The sequence below is a fragment of the Eretmochelys imbricata genome, chromosome 1 (genome assembly GCF_965152235.1).
Source record: "Eretmochelys imbricata isolate rEreImb1 chromosome 1, rEreImb1.hap1, whole genome shotgun sequence".
In the NCBI taxonomy this organism is placed as follows: Eukaryota; Metazoa; Chordata; order Testudines; family Cheloniidae; genus Eretmochelys; species Eretmochelys imbricata.
The window spans coordinates 212,216,040-212,237,373 of record NC_135572.1 but is presented as its reverse complement, the minus strand read 5'-3'; the positions used below and the strand labels follow the sequence as shown (position 1 = coordinate 212,237,373).

Sequence of the window (21,334 nt, the reverse complement as noted above, 5' to 3'; positions counted from 1 at the left end):
GCCGCTCCCTTTCCTTCTCTCTCTGCTCACAGGGTTACAGGGCCCATTCGAGCAGAGCAGCAGCCTTTTGGTACTGAGACACCCGCCCACTGCAAGCGGAAGGGGTGGGGAGGGGACCCCACCTGCTCTGGCCCAGGGCCCCGCAAAACCTTAATCCTTCTCTGGCTCCATGGCACCAACCAGCGCAGCAGCCGTTACGCACTATCTGGCTTAGGGTTCCAGCCTCTGACCTGGCCAGGAGATAGGGCCTCAGGGGAGAGTGGGAGGGATGAAGAGGAGGAGGAGGTGGGTGTGAGTGTGTGTGGCTGCTGCCAGGACTGCCCTGCTCTGGGTAAGGCACTGCAGCTTGGTGGGGCAATGTCCGCCTTGCCTCCCCAACTCCACCCATGGGCTCTGAGCTTCTGCCCCACGGGGTGGTGGGGCTTGGGGACCCCCTGAAACTGGCTCACAGCCCCCTAGGGAGCTGCTGAGCCCCAGGTGAGAGCTGCTGATGTAGAACATCCCTGGCAGGTGTTTGTCTAACCTGTTCTTAAAAGCCTCCAATGTCGGAGATTCCACCATCTCCCTAATTGGTTCCAGGTAATTTGTTCCAGTGCTTAACAACCCTGATAGTTAGGAAGGTTTCTAATGTCTAACCTAAATCTCCTGTGCTGCACTTTCAGCTAATTGCTTCTTGTCCTGTCCTCAGTGGTTAAGGAAAACAATGTATCACCTTCCTACTTTTACATATTTGAAGTCTGTTATCATGTTCCCCCTCAGTCTTCTCTTCTCCAGACTAAAGAAACCCAGTTTTTCCAATCTTCCCTCAGAGGTCATGTTTTCTAGACTTCTAATCTTCTTGCTCTCCTCTGGACTTTCTCCAATTTGTCCACATCTTTCCCGAAGTGTGGTGCCCAGAACTGGACACAGTACTCCAGTTGCGGTCTTATGAGTGCCGAGTAGAGTTGAAGAATTACTTTTCATGTCTTGTGTACAACACTCTTGCTAATACAACCCCAAATGATCCCTTTCCCCCCCCAACAGTATTACATTGTTGATGCATATTTAGTTTGTGATCTACTAGAACCCCCAAATCTTTTTCTGCAGTACTCCTTCCTAGGCAGTTATTTCCCATTTTGTATTTGTGCAATTGATTGTTCCTTCATAAGTATAATCCTTTGCCTTTGTCCTTATTGAATTTCATCCGATTTAATTCAGACCATTTCTCCAGTATGTCCAGATCATTTTGAATTCCAATCCTATCCTCCAAGGTGTTTGTAACCCCTCACAACCTGATATTGTCTGCAAACTTTATAAGTGTACTCTCTCTGTGATTATCCAAATTATTTTTGAGGATATTGAATAGAACCAAACCCAGAACAGGCGTCTGTGGGACCACATTCGATACGCCCTTCCAGCTTCACTGTGAACCACTGAGAGCTACTCTCTGAGGGTGGGTTTTCAGCCACTTGTGCAGATAGCTTATAGTAGGTTCGTCTCGGCTACATTTCTCTAGTTTGTTTATGAGAAGGTCTTGTGCGACAGTATCAAAAAGTCTTCCTGAAGTCAGCCTCCCCAGGTCAGCTGCAGGTGTTTCACTGCTGTGTAGCTGTACCCACAGAGTTTAAGGCTAGAGGGGTCCGTTATGATCCTCTGGTCTGACCTGCTGTGTGACAGAGGCCACAGAATTTCTCCCAGCAATTGCTTCAGTGGAGGGACAGTAACTTGGGGTGGAACTAACTCAGTGTTTCTCAAGCTATTCAGGGAGAAGACCCCTTTCTTCAAAGCCAGAATTCTTGGCAACCCCTCATATTTGGGAAAAGGAAGAATAAACAATGTGTCAGGGCTAATACTGATACGCCCATAGAGTTTATTTGTGTGTGTGTGTTTTGAGAGGTTGGCAGAGAATATTTCACCTTGAAATGTCAGGATGAGTGGGGAGCAAGACTGTCTTTGTTAAAGGTTGTAATAACATTTGCTATGCCCTGCAGCCATTGCCTTTTGTGGTCCCCTGGAGAAACACTGAACTAATGCAGGTCTTTTGGAAAGACGTAATGGCTCAGTGGCTAATTATTCTCACTGTTAAAAAGTTCCACCGTATTTTCAATTTGAATTTAACTGTCGTTCCCCACCACCCTTTTGGATCTCATTCTGTTTTGTGTCTGACCCAGCCGTACATGAGGCGTATGGCAAAAGGGGCTAACACAATGCCTTGCGCTGGGAGGTGGTGCACAGCTGATTATCGACAATGATGCCTGAGTCCTTCTCAGAGTTCTTGCTTTCCAGGATATAGACCCTTTAGTGGAGAAAATAACAATGTGGAATCATGTATTGATTCAAACACATAAAAACTTGGTTGCAAACAGAGTTACTCAGAACCAACATCCAGCTCAAAACTACAAAAAAAGCGAATAAAGCCATGCAACTACATGCAGAATTTGTTCTCATCACATACACCCCCCGAGTCACTCACCAGAGAGCCTACGCCTACCACAAGCAATTCAACTGTTACCCGCCATAGTCACCAAGGTGACCCCCAGGCAAGCCCTTTGGGATGACAGTGGCCCTGTGTGATTTGATTTAGAGCTCAATGCTAAATGAGTATACAGCTGTTCTCTATGTTAAGTATTCCAAGGAGCTGGGCCAGATTAAAGCATAAACCCTGTTGGCTTGTGCCTTGAGCCCCGGCTCCTGGAGTCACATGATGAGGTCAGGAAGCTAGAGAACAGGAGCGGCTAACAGGGGGGGTTTGGGAGGGAGTTCTCCAGGTGAAGGAGGAGCAATTATGTGACCCTGGGGGTAAGTTTGTTGTCTGTAGTGTGTGTGTTTGTGTTTGTGATGTGCTTGTTGCTTGACTGAAATATACCGTGTGGTCTGTTTGTTTGGGGGACCGTGTGCTGACCGTGTGTGTGCTGAGCCTAGCGGCCTGCTAGGCATGGCTGAAAGCTTCTTAACGAGGCTTTGATCCCTAAGCCCTTTAGCACCCATCAATCCTTAACCAGCAGGCGTGGCTAATCAGGAAGACCAGGGCATTAAAAAGCCCACTCCTAATCGACCAGAGGAGCTAGCGACCAGGAGCAGCTAACAGGGGAGTTTTGCGAGAGAGTTGTGAGGGGAATGTGGGGTGGGGGGCGGGCACTAGATACACTTAACATTCTTTAAGCTTAAAGCCAAACACCCCTGTTATATATAAAACAACAGCAAAGGAACGAGCTTCAGGAGAAAAAAGATAATGCAGGCAGAAGTCCAGCAACAGAGTGGGAGCTATCCAGTTTATTGCACCCAATGCAGCATGTATGATTACCTGCCCTATGGGCAGGTGGCGTATGTGTACATTCGGTGCGAGGAGCTCCTGGCTCTTAGAGACCGTGTACGGGCTTTGGAGACCAGAGTGGCTGAATTGGAGGAGCTGAGGGAGACAGAGAGGTACATAGATGAGACTTCCCAGGACACCGTAGAACGGCCCCACCCCTGGTCTGACAGCCTCTGTGCTGTTGAGGGGGATGAAAGTCTCAGGGAAGGAGAACATCCAACTGGAGCAGAGGGAAATGATCCCATAGTTGGGACCCTCCTTCCAGATGATGTTGTGACTTGCCTGCCTGGTGTGAAGGTTGCGGATCTCTCAAGACATCTAGCTAGACTTATGTGTAGTGCTGGGAGGAGCCCATGGTGATGGTACATGTAGGAGAGAGGTCCTGAAGGCCTCTTCCTAATAACTGGAGTTCCCTCCCCTGAAGAGGTATCCTCAGTGCGATAATGCGATAATGCAAAAATCAGCGAAGTGCTGAAAACTATTGCAGATGCAGGACATCACTCTTGGTGGAAAACACTATTAGGGTGGTCACCTTCTGCAACTGGTATGCTAAATATAATGGTTCACCCCATTGTGGTGATCATTGGAATCCAATTGGCTTTATTAGTAAGCATAGCAGCTTTGGCTTGCTGGATGAAGAGAACTGTTCGAAGACTACAGGAAGCTGGCATGCAAAGTCAAATAAGGCCCTTGTTAATTATACCCAGGAGGCAAGCCCAAGCTCAGCAGGTCTGAGTATTGGACTCCTGGAATAGTAATGATGGCTTTGGTAAAAGTGTCATTAAGAAGGGGACTGTAAGGCTAAGGCCTTCTCCTGTAGTCATATTGTAAGGCCAAAGGCCTTCATCTGCAGCCAGATTAAAAGAGCAGCCAAGCAGCAGCCATTAGCTGAGAAGCAGGAAGTCACATCCTCACATTCCATCTACATTACATTAAACCAATGTAGTATCAGGCTGTTAAAAAGGAGACCCCCATCCTATTGGCACCCACTATCACCAGATAAAAAAACACATCTTAAGATAGTTAAAGAAAACTTAGTTTGATGGCATTCTGTCTGTCAAGAAATCACTTATCGAGAGTTGTGGTTGTGAAATCCTGATTTCTTTATTGTTTTGTCATTATGGTCCCCATTTCCCTATTGTTTATCTGTGTGGTCTCTGTCTGGTTCTTTAATTGTTTCTGTCTGTTACATAATTAATTTTGCTAGGTGTAAATTAAGGTGGTGGGGTAGGATTGGTTAAATAATTTTGTTACACTATGTTAGGATTGGTTCGTAAAATGTTAGTATAATGATTGGTTAAGGTATAGCTAAAAAGAACTCAAATTTCACTATATAAACTGGGGTCCAAAAGGAAGTTCTTTGGGAACCAACTCTAGGATGCAGCCCCAAAGATCAGAGCTGCCAGACCTCAACACTCTGCCAATGATACTGTGCAGAAACTGGAGTCCCCCAGATGGACCTGATCCTGACTGGCCATCAGGAAAAGTTCATCTGTCTTACTGGGAGTGGTGAGCACTGTATGTGTAGCATGGGCAGTCTGTTTTTGGTGATTGTTAATAAATAGAGGTTATGTAGTATATGACTGCGTAAGGCTCTTTCACTGGTAAAAGGTCCTGCAAACCCGCAGAAGTAGTATATACCCTGAGCCCTACGTACCGGGAAAGGGTGTGGGTACTTAAATTGACCAGGTTAGTTACATCCTGAGCCCTACGAATTGGGTCCGGGTGGCCCTGAGCCCTACGGATTGGGTAAGGGTAGGTGCTTTTCGCCTGGAGCCCTACAAATTGGGAAAAGGTGGGGGTGCTTAAATTAACCGGGTTACGCCTGGAGCCCAATGGACTGGGAAAAGGTGGGATGCCCTAACGCGTGCAGGTAACAGTTTTAATGCAGGAAGGACGAGATCAACAATTCCAGCCTGTCGTGTTTCTCAGCGAAAAAGCCTTCTGAGAGGGAAAGCCACTGGTCAGTCTCAGAAAAAGACTGTTACGCCATTGTGTGTGCTGTGGAGAAGCTACGCCCACACATTTGGGGACGGCGTTTCCACCTGCAGACTGACCATGGTGCACTGAAGTGGCTTCACACAGTCAGAGAGACTAACAAAAAATGTCTTTGGTGGAGTTTAGCTCTTCAAGACTTTGATTTTGAAATACAACACATTTCAGGAGCCTCTAACAAAGTGGCTGATGCACTCTCCCGGGAAGGTTTCCCAGAATCAGTCAGGTAAAAATGTCCCTGTATTCTAAGTCTTCGTCGTCCTTAAAATGTGAAAAATACTGTTTAGTTCTTCATGTAATTATTAGTAAAATTAGAGGTGCAAGTATCTTATTAACTCTGTTTCCTAAACCTCCAGGAAGAAATCCCAGCCGGTGTGGACCCGACCTGAACCAGGCTGGCCAGCACCATCTGTGATTTGGGGGGCATGTGATAAATGAAGGGAGCGGGTCACTCCCTTTTATGGACACCCAGCCAGCCAGTTAGCTATAAAACCCCTGTTAGTAGCTGTTCTCTACTTGCTTTACCTGTAAAGGGTTAACAAGCCCACAGGTAAAAGGAAAGGAGTGGGCACCTGACCAAAAAAGCCAACGGGAGGGCTAGAACTTTTTAAAATGGGAAAAAACCTTCCCTTTGTCTGTGTGTTGTGGTTCTCCAGAGAGGGAGAGCTGAGGCACAGAGCAACAATGCTGTAAGCAGCTTTAAAACCAGGTATGAAACAGCATCAACCTCGAACCTACTGATCTGAAACCCAGATATGTAAGTAAATCAGAAATGTCTAGAAAGGGTTAGGGTTTAGGGTTATTTACAGGATTGGATTTTTGTGTGCCGAAGAGGTTTGTGCATATGTTGTTTAATTAGCTGGTGGCAACAGCTGATTTCCTTTGTTTTTTTTCTCAGCTCTTCCCGGGAAGGGGGGGTGAAAGGGCTTGAGGGTACCCCACAGGAAGGAATTTTCAAGTGTTCCTTCCTGGGTTCTCAAAAGGTGGGGGGGCGGGGGGGGAGGGGAGGGGGAAGGGGTTGCACTTGGGTGGTGGCAGCATCTACCCATCCAAGTTCAGAGAAAAGCTGTGACCTTGGGAGTTTAATACAAGCCTGGAGTGGCCAGTATTAATTTTTAAAATCCTTGTGGGCCCCCACCTTCTGCCTTCGAAGTGCCAGAGTGGGGAATCAGCCCTGACAGGGTGTCTGGGGATGGAGGTGCAGTGAGATTCAGTCATCTTTAAAATTCTGAAAAAAAAAAAAAATCTTAAATTTGATATCCCCACCTCCGTTCATGCTTACATCTTGTTCTGTGCCCCTCCGAATATCTGCAGCAGTGGGATTTATTTTTTCTGGATCGTAGGTGGTGTGAAGGAACATGGATGTACTCCTGCCGATCTCAGGCAGTATCGGTGGTAGTGGGGTGTAAGTTATTATATTGGGGCTCCAACTTGTTTCAAACCTAACCTTTTCAACTAAATTGATTTGACAATATTGGTTTAATTATTGTAGTTAATATTTTTGTAACACAAAATTAGTTTTTGATATATATTTTATTGAAATTTTAAAGAATAATTTAATTTTAATAAACCCTATTTGATTTAATCTAGGGATGGCTGCCCGCTGTTTCAATGTTGAGTTTATTCAGTAAGTTGCTTTTCTTCCTCCAGCAGTAGTTTTCAGTGAATGGCAGATTTCTTCTCTGGTGTCTGCCTTTTGATTTTTAAAAATAATTATAATTTTGTCTTTGACTGCAGACAATTTCTCACTGACCATTACAAGAGAATCTTTAAGTCAAATGGTTACACAGACTGTGTACGGATGACCACACAACTTACTTAGTCTTCGCAGAATTTGATCTTAATTTGTTTATAATTCTGACGGATAATATCGATGTGTATTTTAACTGTTTTTTTAGATTTTTATCAATTCAGTTTTCACAGATGTGTGACATTGTGAGTGAGTCAGGCAATTATTTAATGACAAGAGACGTTGAGATTCAAAAAGTTAAAGCTTTATAAACGATTAATGCAAATTATCAACTCCACCTGTCAAAGGCTACACAGTAAAAATCAAATCAACAAATTGTACTTGTCACTGTTCATTCATTCGTCCATTTGTAATGAGCCTAATTCAAAATTCGAAACCATTCGATTTTGACTCTTAGTTCTCAAGCAGCGTTTTTCTTATTTTGTCTAGCTGTATATTTCTATTATCAATGGCAATATTTTTATAGCAGTTGTGAGTGTTCGGTGAAATCAATGTTTACCGACATTCACCAATAAAAATCTAATCCTTCCAAGTATAAACATACAGTTTAAGAGAAACAAATGGATCAAAGTTTTTATTTGATTATATAAAAATTATGCTTTTTCAGGAGGCCAGAGATCAAATGTGTAAGCTATATACCGGGGTGCCCAAATGTACTCACCTTCTGGGCCACATACAATAATCTTGAGAAGTATGAGAGCCAGGTGCACATGCCGGGGCTTGGGGCTTCAGCCCTATTCCCGCTGAAGCCCTGAGACCCCCTTCCCTGCTGGACAGAAGACCCTAACCCCACCAGCCCACCCCAGTGCAGTAGCCCCAAGCTTCCCTCCGTCAGTCTGTTAGGTAGAGAGTGGGCTGGGGGCTGGGGGCGCTGACAGCTGTAATTTAACTGTAAAAGAACTGCATACGGCTCGTGAGCCATGGTTGGGCCACACCTGCTACATACAAAAACAGATGAACTGTGCCAGGTTGTTCTTCCTGATCTGAAACGTGACATGAACTTGTAATGAAGGGAGTGAGTTGGGGGACAAAAGTGCAGTTAACCCGTAAACTATGACAGTAGCAATCATTTCTTGAAGTGCTGCATCAGGTACAAAGGAATCACCGCAAGGCTGGGAATTAACAGCTGATATCTTTAAGGAACCCCCAATTTCTGCTTCCACATTTTGAACTCTGCATGTAATCTGCTCCAGAGCTTGATCCAGTATGTTATCTTCCTTCACCACCAGGTTATGAAGTTCCCCTGTTAAACCATTTACAAACTGGCTTTTCACACAGGATTCTCTCACAGCTTCCAACCAGGCACAGACCCCTCTTTGCATGCCCAGTTCCAGATTCAGCTCAGAAGGTTCTGCTTCACTCAAGCCACTTCTCAGCCAGGCTGGGGCAGGGAAAGCCCTGTCGAACAGCCTCCTCAATGCCCTCTGTGCAGCTGTGGTGCAACACAGACAATGACACATATTGTCCACAAATGCCTGCTCACTAGGTTCAGCGGTGGCCTAGAAGAACTGCTTCATGCCCCTGAAGATGCCATCGCTTGGCTAGACAACTATGCACACGCTCAATAAATAATCATGTGATTGGCCTAAAATTCATGAGATTGTTAAAACAATAGTAAATGTTGGGTTCTTTTTATTTTTCTTCTGGTTTTTGAATCTTTCAGGGCATGTCTACACGGCAACTAGACACCTGCTGCTGGCACGTGCCAGCTGACACAGGCTTGCAGGGCTCTGGCTGCGGAGCTGTTTCATTCCAGTGTAGACTTCTGGGTCTGGGCTGGAGCCCAAGCTCTGGGACCTTCCCAGGCTCCAGCCTGAGCCCAAAGTTTACACAGCAATGAAAGAGCTCCACAGCCAGAGCCCTGTGAGGCCGAGTCAGCTGGTGCTTAAAACCCCCCAAGAAAGCTGAGATTCTCACATAATGACACAACTTCAGGAACTGGGGCTCTATGAAAGCACCAGGAGACTGTGATAAAATCATGAGAGTCGGCAGTACTGCATTAGGCTTTGTCATTAGCCTGTCTTTCTGACGTGAGGGGAAGAGTTCATTTGTACCGTAGTTACCAATTCATGTTATGCTTTCAGAAACCACATCTTAGGCTTTTCCTGTAAGAAGTCTGTTTTTAACACACAGCCTGTGGGCACACACTGAGGGCACTCTCCCCCCCGAGATGCCTTGCATGTACATTGAACAGGAGAGGTGGCAGAGTTCAGCCCCACACAAGAGTGCCCTTGAGTCAGAAGAGCTGGCACCCATCACTACACCCTGAGGAGGGGAGGAAATAGCAGCAGTGCTCAATGGTGACTTCCTCTACCCCCCTCCTGGGTTCACAGAAATGTTGCTTTGTGGCCAGTGGGATCAAAGGCAGCCGACAGCTTTAAGGGCCTGATCCAAAGCTGGAGGAAGTCAATGGAAAGACTCTTGTTGACTTTAATGGGGTTTGGATCAGGCCATAAAAGAATTGACATGGAAGTGATCTTTGCCCATCACCAAGATCAGTGAGGCCAAGTCTAAAATCAGACTGCAGGGGATCCAGGGTGTAATGCAGGAGTCTCAAACACGAGGCCCACAGGGTTATTTCCTGCCTGCCGCCAAGCTCCCCTCCTCCCCGCTCTCCCTCCCCTCAACGCGTCGAGTCCCCGCTCATCTCCAGGCGCTTCCTGCCACCAAACAGCTGTTTGGCGGTGCTTAGCACTTTCCAGGAGGGAGGGGGAAGGAGCGGGGAGCCGCGCGCTCAGGAGAGGAGGCGGGGCAGGGGAAGGGATTTGGGGAAGGGGTTGGAATAGGGGTAGGGAGGGGACGGAGTTGGGGTGGGGATTTTGGGGAAGGGGTTGGAATGGGGGCAGGGTCAGGGGCAGGAGGGAGTGTGTGCCAGTGATGCAGCCCTCGGGCCAGTGTACTAGCCCTCATGTGGCTCTCGTGGTGATTCGAGTTTGAGATCCCTGGTGTAATGGAATGTAAAACTGTATTACACTGTTCAGCCACTAGGTGGCACTGAGTGTAAAATACCTTATTTAAGATCCGCTATACCTGGCAGAGCGTTAAGAGATCTTTTGATGAACACATCTACTGTGAGCTCCGTGACCAGCACATGTCTGGTGCACAAGAACATGACACAGGGAATCTGAGGACTCTAAGTGTTGCCAAAGCTAGTTTGCCAAACCCTTCCCCAGAACAGGAAGGTGAGAGAGAAGGTGATAGGAGAGTGCTCGTGTCAAGGGAGCTTTTTGAGCAAAGGCCTTATGACTGATTGTTTAAGAGACACTGGCACCCACCATCCACTGAGGAGGCATGTTTCATGGACCCAGTGCCTTTCCACTGGATTGAAGGTGGGATTTTCAAGAGCACCTGGTATATTGGGAGCCTGAATTCCATTCCCTTTTGAAGGGCCTTGCACTCCTAATTCACATGGGCTCTTTTGAAAATCCCACTTTTAACCAGCAAGGAGGGACACGGATCCAAAGTGGGGTGGGAGGAGAGAAAACCTTTTGTAGTGGTAAACACCCATTTTTTCATGCTTTGTGTGTATAAAAGATCTTCGATACTTTCCACAGTATGCATCCGATGAAGTGAGCTGTAGCTCACGAAAGCTTATGCTCAAATAAATTGGTTAGTCTCTAAGGTGCCACAAGTACTCCTTTTCATTTTATGGAAAAATAGGTATGAGTCAGTTTCCCCTCTCCCCTTGTATTGTTACCCACTAGGAGGGACTGGGTTAATTTCTTTTCTGGAAACAAGACAAGCAATGCAGTGTCTAGGTGGAAGTCACCTAAACCATGAATGAACTATCAGAAGCTAATGTTATGGGGTGGGGGTGAGTAATTACGGCAGATCTCTAAGTCTCTAGATCTCAGTCTACAGAAGTAACACCATGGACGTGGGGAGGATTGCATATCCTGGTTTTGATTGAGTTCAAGAAGCCCAGCAGACAGAGAACTGAGACTTGTATAAAGTGGCAGCTTGACATGGAGAGGGGTCACTTACTGCAGCCAAGAACTGACATGACACTGTGCCCCAGAGGGACAGACCCTGCTGAAAGGGTTGGAAGGGCTGGGTCTCCATGCAGAAGAGGGGTGACACCTGGTACGAGAGGCAGGCTCCGGCTCATAAGCTGTTTTTTGTTATCCAAAGATGTGTTGTCTGTAATGTTTTTGTTCTGAATAAATACTCTGCTGTATAAAGGCTGGCTGGTCACTGGTTAACCCTGTCATTGCCTTGGAAGCAGCAGGATGGCAGGCTCTGAACTAACCTCAGGCTTGCTAAGGTAATCACAATGAAGAGCAGGAGGAATTACAGTCTAAATCCTTGGTCTGGAAGGAGAGGAATGCAGCTTCCCACCCTAAGATAGGTGACAGCTAGAGGCCTAAGTCCTGAGCAGGGTGCCCTCAAGGAGGCCAGGATGGAGTCAGAGGTGCTGTTACCTCAGGAACTGTGACCTCCTCACTATGCAATCCCTTGTGATCCTGTTCTTCTCACTGTGTGCTCCTGCTGGTCTTTTTCTCTTCATGCATGACTCCCTGTGGTCTCAATCTGGTCCTTGAATGACTGTGCACCATCTTCCCTGCATTCACCAGTCTGTGTAACTATCTGGGGCCAATATGTGTTGTGGTTTCTAGGCAGCAATTGTGCATAAGCTGCTGAAATCACAGCATTGTTGCATTGTGTCCTGGGATGAGGTCAGTCAGAGACATGAAAGTCCCGGCTGAGCTGAGTTTTGATCTGCTCAGCCAGCCCCATCTGGATCCTCTGTTGCTTGGTTATTGGTTTCAGAACAAGACATGCAGCTGTCCAGAGAAGCAGGATTGTCTAATGGTTAGAGCAAGGGCCTAGGAGCTAGAACTCCTGGGTTCTATTCCTGGCTCTGCTGTTGATTCAGTCTTTGGGTGGGTCCCTTTTCTCTCTGTTTCAGTTTTCCTCTCTGTGAAATGGAGCTAATAATACTGACCCTTTGGCCTTCCTTGGTAAAGTGCTCTGAATCCCTGTGACAGGATGCCGTGCTGGAACATGTTGGAGAGTTAGTAACTGGCGCGGCTGACATGGCGATGTGCTGCTGTTCACCAGCCCCTGCTGCTCCCCAGAGATGTGTGAGGGGGTGAAACATCTCCCCATGGGGGACAATTAGATTGTCACCTCCATGCTGACAATTTTCAAGCATTCACACATTTTTGGAAACAACAATTCCCAGGCACATGCAGTTAATAAAGATCGAGGCACATTGTTTGTAGGAACTGGGGATTCAGGGATCCACCGTGGCGTCCTGGCCAAGCCCAGCGCTGCAAATTCCATTCCATGTATGCTGAGATTTCCATTGGCTATAGGATTCTTCATGTCCTGCCCAGTCAACCAGCTGTTGTGTCCGAGGCCGGGGCGGGGTGTGCGGGGAAGCGATCTCTTTGTATCCCATCTCCACAGGATTGAGAAGCTTAATTAATGGCCATCTACACTGGTAAACTCAACGTGCTTTGAATTCTTTTTCATTTTCAATAACCCACATGGGACTCAACTAGGCCAGCGGGTCAGAATGAGGCATGGCTTCTTTTAAGTGGGTTTTGGAAAATAAAATGTCCAGCCCATAGGACTGCCTGGGACAGGAGATGCCATTGTCTTTATAGAGTTCAGCTGCACAGGCATCATCTCAGAGACCTTTTATTTTTCACCCTTTTTGGGTGGGGATGGAGCATCTCTCTGTGTCTGGGCCGGGCAGAGCAGAATAAGAATGGAACGCTTGGTTAGCTGTGGGGTCACAGACTGGCTGGGGCATGTGGACAATGGCGTGGTCAAGGGGCAGTTTACTTTTGGTTAAAAGTAACTTAATAAGATGTGCACCTTTGAAATTTATGGCTGAGGTACTACCTGGGACTCAGGAGATCTGAGTTCTCCAGATGTTAGTGGGATTTTAAATTTCATTCTGAATTTCAGTCCACCAAAAAATTTGGGATTCTCATTTCAAGGGGCCTTGGCCATGGGTCCAAAGGACTTTGGTCCCCTAAATCCCCTGATGGAGATCAGCCTCCATTCCAGCTCAGGACAAAGCTCTCTGCTGTTGAATGTCAAGCTCCATTGCCAGAGGTGATTCTTCACATCTAGTTGGGAATCATTAAGAAAGGGATAGATAATAAGACAGAATATATCATATTGCCTCTATAGAAATCCATGGTACACCCACATCTTGAATACCGCATGCAGATGTGGTCACCCCATCTCAAAAAAGATATATCAGACTTGGAAAAGGTTCAGAAAAGGGCAACAAAAACTATTAGGTGTATGGAATGGCTTCCATATGAGGAGAGATTAATAAGACTGGGATATTTCAGTTTGGAAAAAAGCCGACTAAGGGGGGATATGATAGAGGGCTATAAAATCATGACTGGTGTGGAGAAAGTAAATAAGGAAGTGTTCTTTACTCCTTCTCATAACACAAAGCCTAGGGGTCATTAAATGAAATTAATAGGTAGTAGGTTTAAAACAAACAAAAGGAAGTATTTTTTCATACAATGCACAGTCAACCCGTGGAACTCCTTGCCAGAGGATGTTGTGAAGGCCAAGACTATAACAGGGTTCAAAAAAGACTTAGATAAGTTCATGGAGGATAGGTCCATCAATGGCTATTAGCCAGGATGGGCAGGGATGGTGTCCCTAGTCTCTGTTTGCCAAAAGCTGGGAATGGGCAACAGGGGATGCATCACTTGATGATTACCTGTTCTGCTCCTTCCCTCTGGGGCACCTGGCATTGGCCACTGTTGGAAGACAGGATACTGGGCTAGATGGACCTTTGGTCTGACCCAGTATGGCCATTCTTATGTTCTAGTATATGTAGGGGGGAGGGTTATTCCCAATATAGCTCTCTGTGTGTGCATGTGTTTCTGAATGGGGCTGACTGTCCATACTTATTTGCAAGGGATGAGTGGTGATTGGCTCTATCCATTATGTGTGGAGTGTGGGTGAAGGGAATCTGTGCAGGTACAGGCAGAAGATACACGGAATCCCGCAGCCTCAACACAGGAAGAGGGCTGGCACTTCTTCTCCACATTGAATTAGCGGCTGATGTTGCCAAAGCTGGAGTTGCATGAACTCAGTTGTGTGAGACGCACCATATGGTTATCACAATGTACTACACAGACATATCGCTGTCCAAACACAAGAGGGTTCAGAGCAGGGCTTGAGCAACTTGGGGCAACAGAAATGAGAGGCCAAGTCTTTCACACTGAGGACACCAGTTCAGATCTGGTCTGTGACCAATTTTGTTATCATTTGGTGGTTGTTCGGTGGCCAGTGTGAAATGAGTTGTTGGTCTTAGTCCTTTTCCTTGCGGCCTCCTGCCTGTATTACACAAACTGCCACAATAGGATTAAGTACTTCCTTTGGGGACAGTCTCTGCAGAAAGACAGAGGGCTGATGGGCCACAAAGACCAAACTATCCTCCTACCCCTCTCAGAGGTGCTTTAGGGTCAGAGATGAGGCAAGGAGCAGAAGCAGGAAGGAGAAACATGGGGCCTAATTCTCCAGGCTGTCAATGTGGCCCACTCCCAAGCCATTTGCCAGCTCTGGTGCTGCCATCAGTGAAGTGAGAGCTCATGGGCCTTGAACCTGGGCCCATGAGGCCCCAGGCTGTGCTCAGACCATGACCAACACCCGCAGCTCACTTGAGTAACCAGAGAAGGGAATCAATGAAGTGCTAGGTCACAGAGGGCCCCGCCCCTGAAGCTCCTGATTGGAGGAAACATCATAGAATTATAGAATATCAGGGTTGGAAGGGACCTCAGGAGGTCATCTAGTCCAACTCCCTGCTCAAAGCAGGACCAATCCCCAATTTTTGCCCCCACATCCCTAAATGGCCCCCTCAAGGGTTGAGCTCACAACCCTGGGTTTAGCAGGCCAATGCTCAAACCATTGAGCTATCCCTCCCCCACCATCCAGCACCCCTGATTAGCTGTGGAGCTCTATATAAACCAGGAAGTTCCACAGGAAGTTCTCTGAGCAACTAGAGGATTCTCTGGCTGACTGTTTCTACTCACCTGATTCCTGCCTGCTCTTGGTTCCTGTCCTCCTGTCACAGACTCCCATCTATTCCCAGTTCCTGCTGTCCTGCCTTACTCCAGGTCTCTTCTCCTACGCCTTACTCGTGACACTGTCTCCAGCTCTGACCCCTGGCTTGGCATCTAATTCTGTCTCTGATGCTGTTTTTGGATCTGACCTTTGGCTCTGATGACTAGAATTGACTCCTGCCCTCACTACTAGGCCTGACCACCCATGTCCCAGTCACTGCAGGTTTACCTGTTCAGCAGGTTGTATTTGCAGATAAAGGTGAAAGCAAATCCAGCAGAATAATCATTCCACGTGATGGCACCGGAAGTAGATGGGATGAAAACGTTTTAGATGATCAACAATAATAAAGAGTGCTTGACAGGGCTAGCCCATGACTATGGGTCTTGCTCCAGGAAGAGATCAGAGTGACCATGGACCTCAGTGCTTTGGAATGAAATGTAAACCCCATTTCTTTGACTTTGCTTTCCCTCAGTAACTCCCCCAGCATAATGTATTTCAAACCAAACCAAAATTCAAGAGGTCCTACGGCACCAGGAAGGGGAGAGGGACCTTCAATGCAATAGATGTATCTGATGCTCTGACACCGAGGTGATGGTTCTGGTGTGAGTAGACTGATGCAGATCCCTGCTCAGTTCTGACCCCATGTCTCCTCTCATATGCTCACACCATGCCCTGAACAGGCTGCATTTAAAACTCAGTTCACTCAAGAACTATTCTTTAAGGGAAGATAACTTTGGGCATCTCCTCTTCCCTTGATAGAATTGAGAGTGGCTCTCTGGTTAGCTAATGACAAGAGGAAAGGAAGCTGACAGTTTTGGACAAATAATGAGGGGAAAAAAAATCTCTGAATATGCACAGCTCCCCGTTCTGTGCCCAGTTACACAAGGATGCCTGCTACTGAAGTCAACAGGAGACACATTTGTTGGGCAAAGTTGGGTTGCTAATGGGTAATGGAATCATGAGCAATAGGCAGCACTGGAAAGTTTATGAAATATTCAGAAACAAAATATGTTGTTCAAATGAGTTATGGTTGCTCTCATCAATCAAGCCATAAAAAAGTAGGACATACAAAGTTAAGAATTAAAAGTCAACTACAATTTCTAATTGACTTAAGAATTACAAAAATTTAGAAATCTAGCAGTACAAAATTAGTGAGAGATGGGAATGCAGCGTGTGTGGATTTCAATAACGCATCAGATGTGGTGTCTCATAAAATCTTACTCAAAATTCATTCAGATTGGCTTGGATAAAAGCATTAATTAATGTTTGTAAAACACTTTTGAAAGCAAAATGCTATACACATTATTATTAATTGGTATTACTAATATGAACTGAAAACTGGTTGCTGGTCCAAAAACAAAGGTTAACAATAATGTATTGGGAAAGGGAGAAGTATATGGTAGGGTATTGGAAGCAGTTTTTGGAACCAGGTCTTGCTTAAGATCTTCATTCTTGCTTAAGATCTTCACCCTTGCTTAAGGTCTTCATTAAGATCTTAAATAATAATAATTAATAGTAGATTAAATGTTCAGATGATACTAAGCTCCCTTCCAGGATTCAACTTGGAAAAATACATGTCATATAAGTGGGGACAAACCTATTAGAAACAGAGATAGTCACTGGGAGTGAAAAGCCTGAGACGCAGTAACTAATAGCAAGGGGTGATAGTGGCCAGTAAATTAGGCATGAGTTTGCCAGGCGATACAACTACAAAAAGAGCCTGTCCACGTTTGGGCTATGTATGGAGAACCATCATATTGTAGAACAGGGAGGTAACCGTCCTTGTCTAAATGGCTCTTTGCAGTTCTGGGGACCTCATTCTTAGAAATATTTTGACAAACAGAAGAAAAGAAAGGAAAGAATAATTAAAATGATCAAGAGGCTGGGAAGAATGGTTTACAAGGAAAGATTAAAAGAGTTGCATCTGTCTAGCTTGACTAATGGATGACTAAGGAAGGCATGGTAACACTAAGGAGGAATGGGGTGGGGGAAGCTTGCTCTGCTTCTTCCCAGCATGTTGATAAATAGACATTTAGGCTGACATTTTTCACCAGCCTCAAATTCACATATATAAATTTGGAAAGTTAGGTACAGGGAGTATTTCCTTAGGTGGCTGGGTAAGGCAGTGCTTTTAGTACCTTAAATAAATCATGAGCTCCAATCCAGTAAGCTTTCCCAGAGTGATAGTCCTGGAGTTTCCCCCTCAGAATGAAAATAAAGTTGTTTTCTTCTGCCGTGTGGATGGAGGCCAAGTGGGCATTCTGCAAATATGCCTGGCAAAATGCCTGAAACAAATCCCCAAGGAGAGACCGAACAGTTAGTCTCATAAGGCCATGCTCACCCATGGTCACATAAGGAGAAGAGAGGCCACAATCACACACAGTCAGGCAAGGCTTGCGGTCCTTATGGTCTCAATCCAGCACTCATGCATGGATTCACATGGAGACTTAGGGGCACAGACAAATGACAGGCTTTCATGAAGCCCTAGAAGGTCACATGAAGCCATGGTTTTTTATGGCTTTTTTTCTCCCACATAGCCCAGGTCGTGTGGGTCCACACTCCCATATGATGACATAGATCACCTGAGACCATATCCCCAGACAATGGCAGCTGTGCATGCACGCAGTTATACAAGCTCACGGAGAGGCCACACTACCATAGAATTACACCAAGTTACACCAGGGTAGGCCGCTGAATGGTTCATTACATTAATCCTATATGTTGACCTGAGGATGTTTGGGCCCAGTTTGTTCGGAGTATAACAACAAGGCATCCACACCAGGAGACTGCAGGAGGGAAATGGTTTCCAAAGGACAAGGTGAAAAGGGACAGCGAGGGTCTTCTTTGCTAACTTTAAAGGTCTAGTATGACACCAGAGAGGTCACGCTTTCATCTTTAGTCCAACAACAGGAATCTTGGCAAAGCCGACTGACAAAGCATAAAATCCTTCTCTGCTTCTCTCACCCCCTCTGTGCCCCTCTCCCTCTACATTTGAGACATACAGTGGATATGGCTCAGGTTACGATGCTTACCTCTGCTTTGGCCAGCGCTTTGGTTGCATCACTGCTCCGTAGTAGGCACTTTGGTACTGCACCCAGCCCTCATCACAAGACCCTTGGACACACAAGTAGTTCTCTCTGGAACTGGCACCTGCTTTAAATTCAAGAAACACAGAGGAGAAAGATGTCTTTATCTGTCATGTCTGCTCATTGTCTGAGTAACAGAGAGAACGGAGGTTTACATTGTCCTGAACTGTGATGTGACAGAAAAAGTGCTAGAGAAAAAACATAGTTGTGTATGTCTCCTATTACAGTACACTAAGGCATTAGGGTGACATACTGAGCAGTACAGCTATGTGAGAACTGTAAAAAAAAATTCTCTAGACTATTTTCCTATTTTTGATCACATTTTTTTTATTTCATTCCTTTTGTGTTTGTTTCCCATGAAGAGTCCGGCAAGTTGAGAGTACCAGAAATGTCTTGTTTAAGGTAATATTGGAGAATATTCCTGGAATGTGGATTTTGAGTCATAAACACAAACACAGTAGAAACCTTATTGCAAGAGTCTGGCTCATTCAAACAGGAAACACAAACATCACGGGGTCTATGTTTGACAAACAAAACAAACTGAACTGCTCTCACAAAAGTATCTGACCAAGGAGGATTCAGAGAAAGTATCTGGCACATAAATTTGAACAATTAATTAAATTAAGAAAATTGCAATCTGTTCATAGACAATTTGGGAATAGAAAAAGAGATGACATTAATCAAATATAGTATTTGGCACCAATTATTTATTCAGTTCTATTGACAAGCAACAGCCCTGGTGACTCAGATCCTTTATTCACTCCCAGAACAGGCACAGCTCACAGTGGGTAATGCAAGATTCCCACACAAACTTCTCAGTTTGCCTTGCTGTGGCATGGAGAGACCACTTTTATGTGCCTGAGGGGTATTCAATGTGGAGTTCTACCAAGGCTGTAAACAAGTGGCCAGTTACTGCCAGCCATGGCCCCGCTCCTACAAGGAACTCCATGTGAGCAGGCCCCTGTGCCTGCTCAGAGCCTCACTGAAATCAATGGGGATCTGGAAGAGTGCAGGAGCCCACAGGCATATGGAGCTTCTTCCAGGAGTGGGGCTTATGATGGTGGGATTTGTAATGCAGACACCTGTCCCACTAGGAACTGGACTGAGACCTCCTTCCCAATGGAATTCCATAGGTCACGTTTAAAAAACAGTGTTTTGGAGTTAAAATCATGATGTGTTAATTAACAAAAGAATGATAGACCCTAACCCACCTGTGATGATGAAGGTGAAGAATAAAAGGCACAGCAGAGACATCAGGCACTTCATCTCTGGAGGAAGGGAAGACACATGATGGAAGTTGTCAGACACATCTGAACACAACTGTTCACAATGGTTTATTCCTAATTCCTAGATTCCAAGATCAGAAGGGAACAATGTGATCATCGAGTCCGACCCCCTATACAGCACAGGCAATAGAACTGCCCCAAAGTAATTCCTTGAGCAGATCTTTTAGAAAAAAGTCCAATCTTGTCAGTGATGGAGAATCCACCATGACCCTTGGTAAACTGTTCCAATGGTTAATGACCCTGTTAAAAAAAACTGCACCTTATTTCCAGTCTGAATTTATCTAGCTTCAACTTCCAGCCATTGGATCATGTTTTACCTTTGTCTGCTAGACTAAAAAGCCCTTTATCAAATATTTGTTCCCCATGTAAGTACTTACAGATTGTGATCAAGTCACCCTTAATCTTCTTTTTGTTAAGCTAAATAGAATGAGCTCCTTGAGCATTATTTCTAATTCTTTAATCATTCTTGCGGCTCTTCTCTGAACCCTCTCCAATTTATCAACATCCTTCTTGACTTGTAGACACCAGAACTGGACACACTATTCGAGCACTGGTTGCACCAGTAGAACAACCTCTCTACTCTACTCCTACTTGAGAGTCCCCTGTTTATGCATCCCAGGATCGTATTCGCTCTTTTGGCCACCACATCACACTGGGAGCTCATCTTCAGCTGACTATCCCCCATGAGCCCAAATCTTCTTCAGAGTCACTGCTTCCCAGGATAGAGTCCCCCATCCTGAGCCCCAACCGGAGCCTGAAATACAACCTACTGCACCAGCGGAGAGTGGTTCACAGCCGACGGAGACATCCCCATCACCAATATCACTTCCAGTGGGACCAAGCCCCAGTCCACAACCCAGCGAGGAACTGATGTCTCCAGCATCAAGGGAGCAGGTCCAGGCAGAGCAGAAAGCAGATGAAAGCCTCAAGGGAGCTTGGACGGCAGCATGGAGCGACCCACTGCCTCTGAGCTCTTCTAATAGGTCCAGGTTTGTTGTAGAAGGAGGACTCTTATACAAGGAGACTCCTTCTGGTGGGCACAAGGAGGACTGACATCCTCAGAGATAGTTGGTCGTTCCAACTAAGTATAGGGAAAAGCTCTTGAGCTCAGCCCACGATCACCCTAGTGGCCATGCTGGGGTGAATAGGAACAAAGACTGTTTGGGAAGTCATTCCACTGGGAGGGAATGGCAAGGACATTTCTACCTGTGTCTGGACTTGCGAGGTGTGCCAGAGCGTGGGAAAGCCCCAAGACCAGGCCAAGGCCCCTCTCCAGCCAGTCCGCATCATTGAGCTTCCCTTTCAGCGAGTAGCTGTGGATATTCTGGGTCCTTTCCCTAAGAAGACACCCAGAGGAAAGCTGTACATACTGACTTTCATGGATTTTGCCACCCGATGGCTGGAAGCAGTAGCTCTAAGCAACACCAGGCTAAAAGCGTGAGCCAGGCATTGACAGACATTTTTGCCAGGGTAGGTTCGCCCTCAGACATCCTTACGGATTCGGGAACTAATTTCCTGACAGGGACCATGAGACATCTTTGGGAAGCTCACAGGGTAAACCACTTGATTGCCACCCCTTACCACCATCAAACAAATGGCCTAGAGAAGAAGTTTAATGGAACTCTGGGGGCCATGATACGTAAATTTGTGAATAAGCACTCCAATGATTGGGACCTGGTGTTGCAGCAGTTGCTCTTTGCCTACAGGGCTGTACACACATCCCAGTTTGGGGTGTTCACTCTTTGAACTTGTTTATGTCCACGAAGTTAAGGGGCCATTACAGTTGGTGAAGCAGCAATGGGAGGGGGTCACATCTTCTCCAAGAACGAACATTTTGGATTTTGTAACCAACCTGCAAAACACCCTCAAAGACTCTCTA

The 21,334-nt window shown here is 46.0% G+C and overlaps 1 protein-coding gene across 1 annotated transcript in view; it reads left to right on the top strand.

Moving 5' to 3' along the window:
• The first annotated feature begins 487 nt into the window (after nucleotides 1-487).
• LOC144268435 (importin subunit alpha-5-like) overlaps nucleotides 488-21,334 on the top strand; it is a 242,138-nt gene continuing 221,291 nt past the window's right edge. The window contains exon 1 of the mRNA XM_077823348.1: nucleotides 488-492. Within this exon, the coding sequence (XP_077679474.1) occupies nucleotides 491-492 (2 nt within the window). The 5' untranslated portion in view covers nucleotides 488-490. The remainder of the gene's footprint in view (nucleotides 493-21,334) is intronic.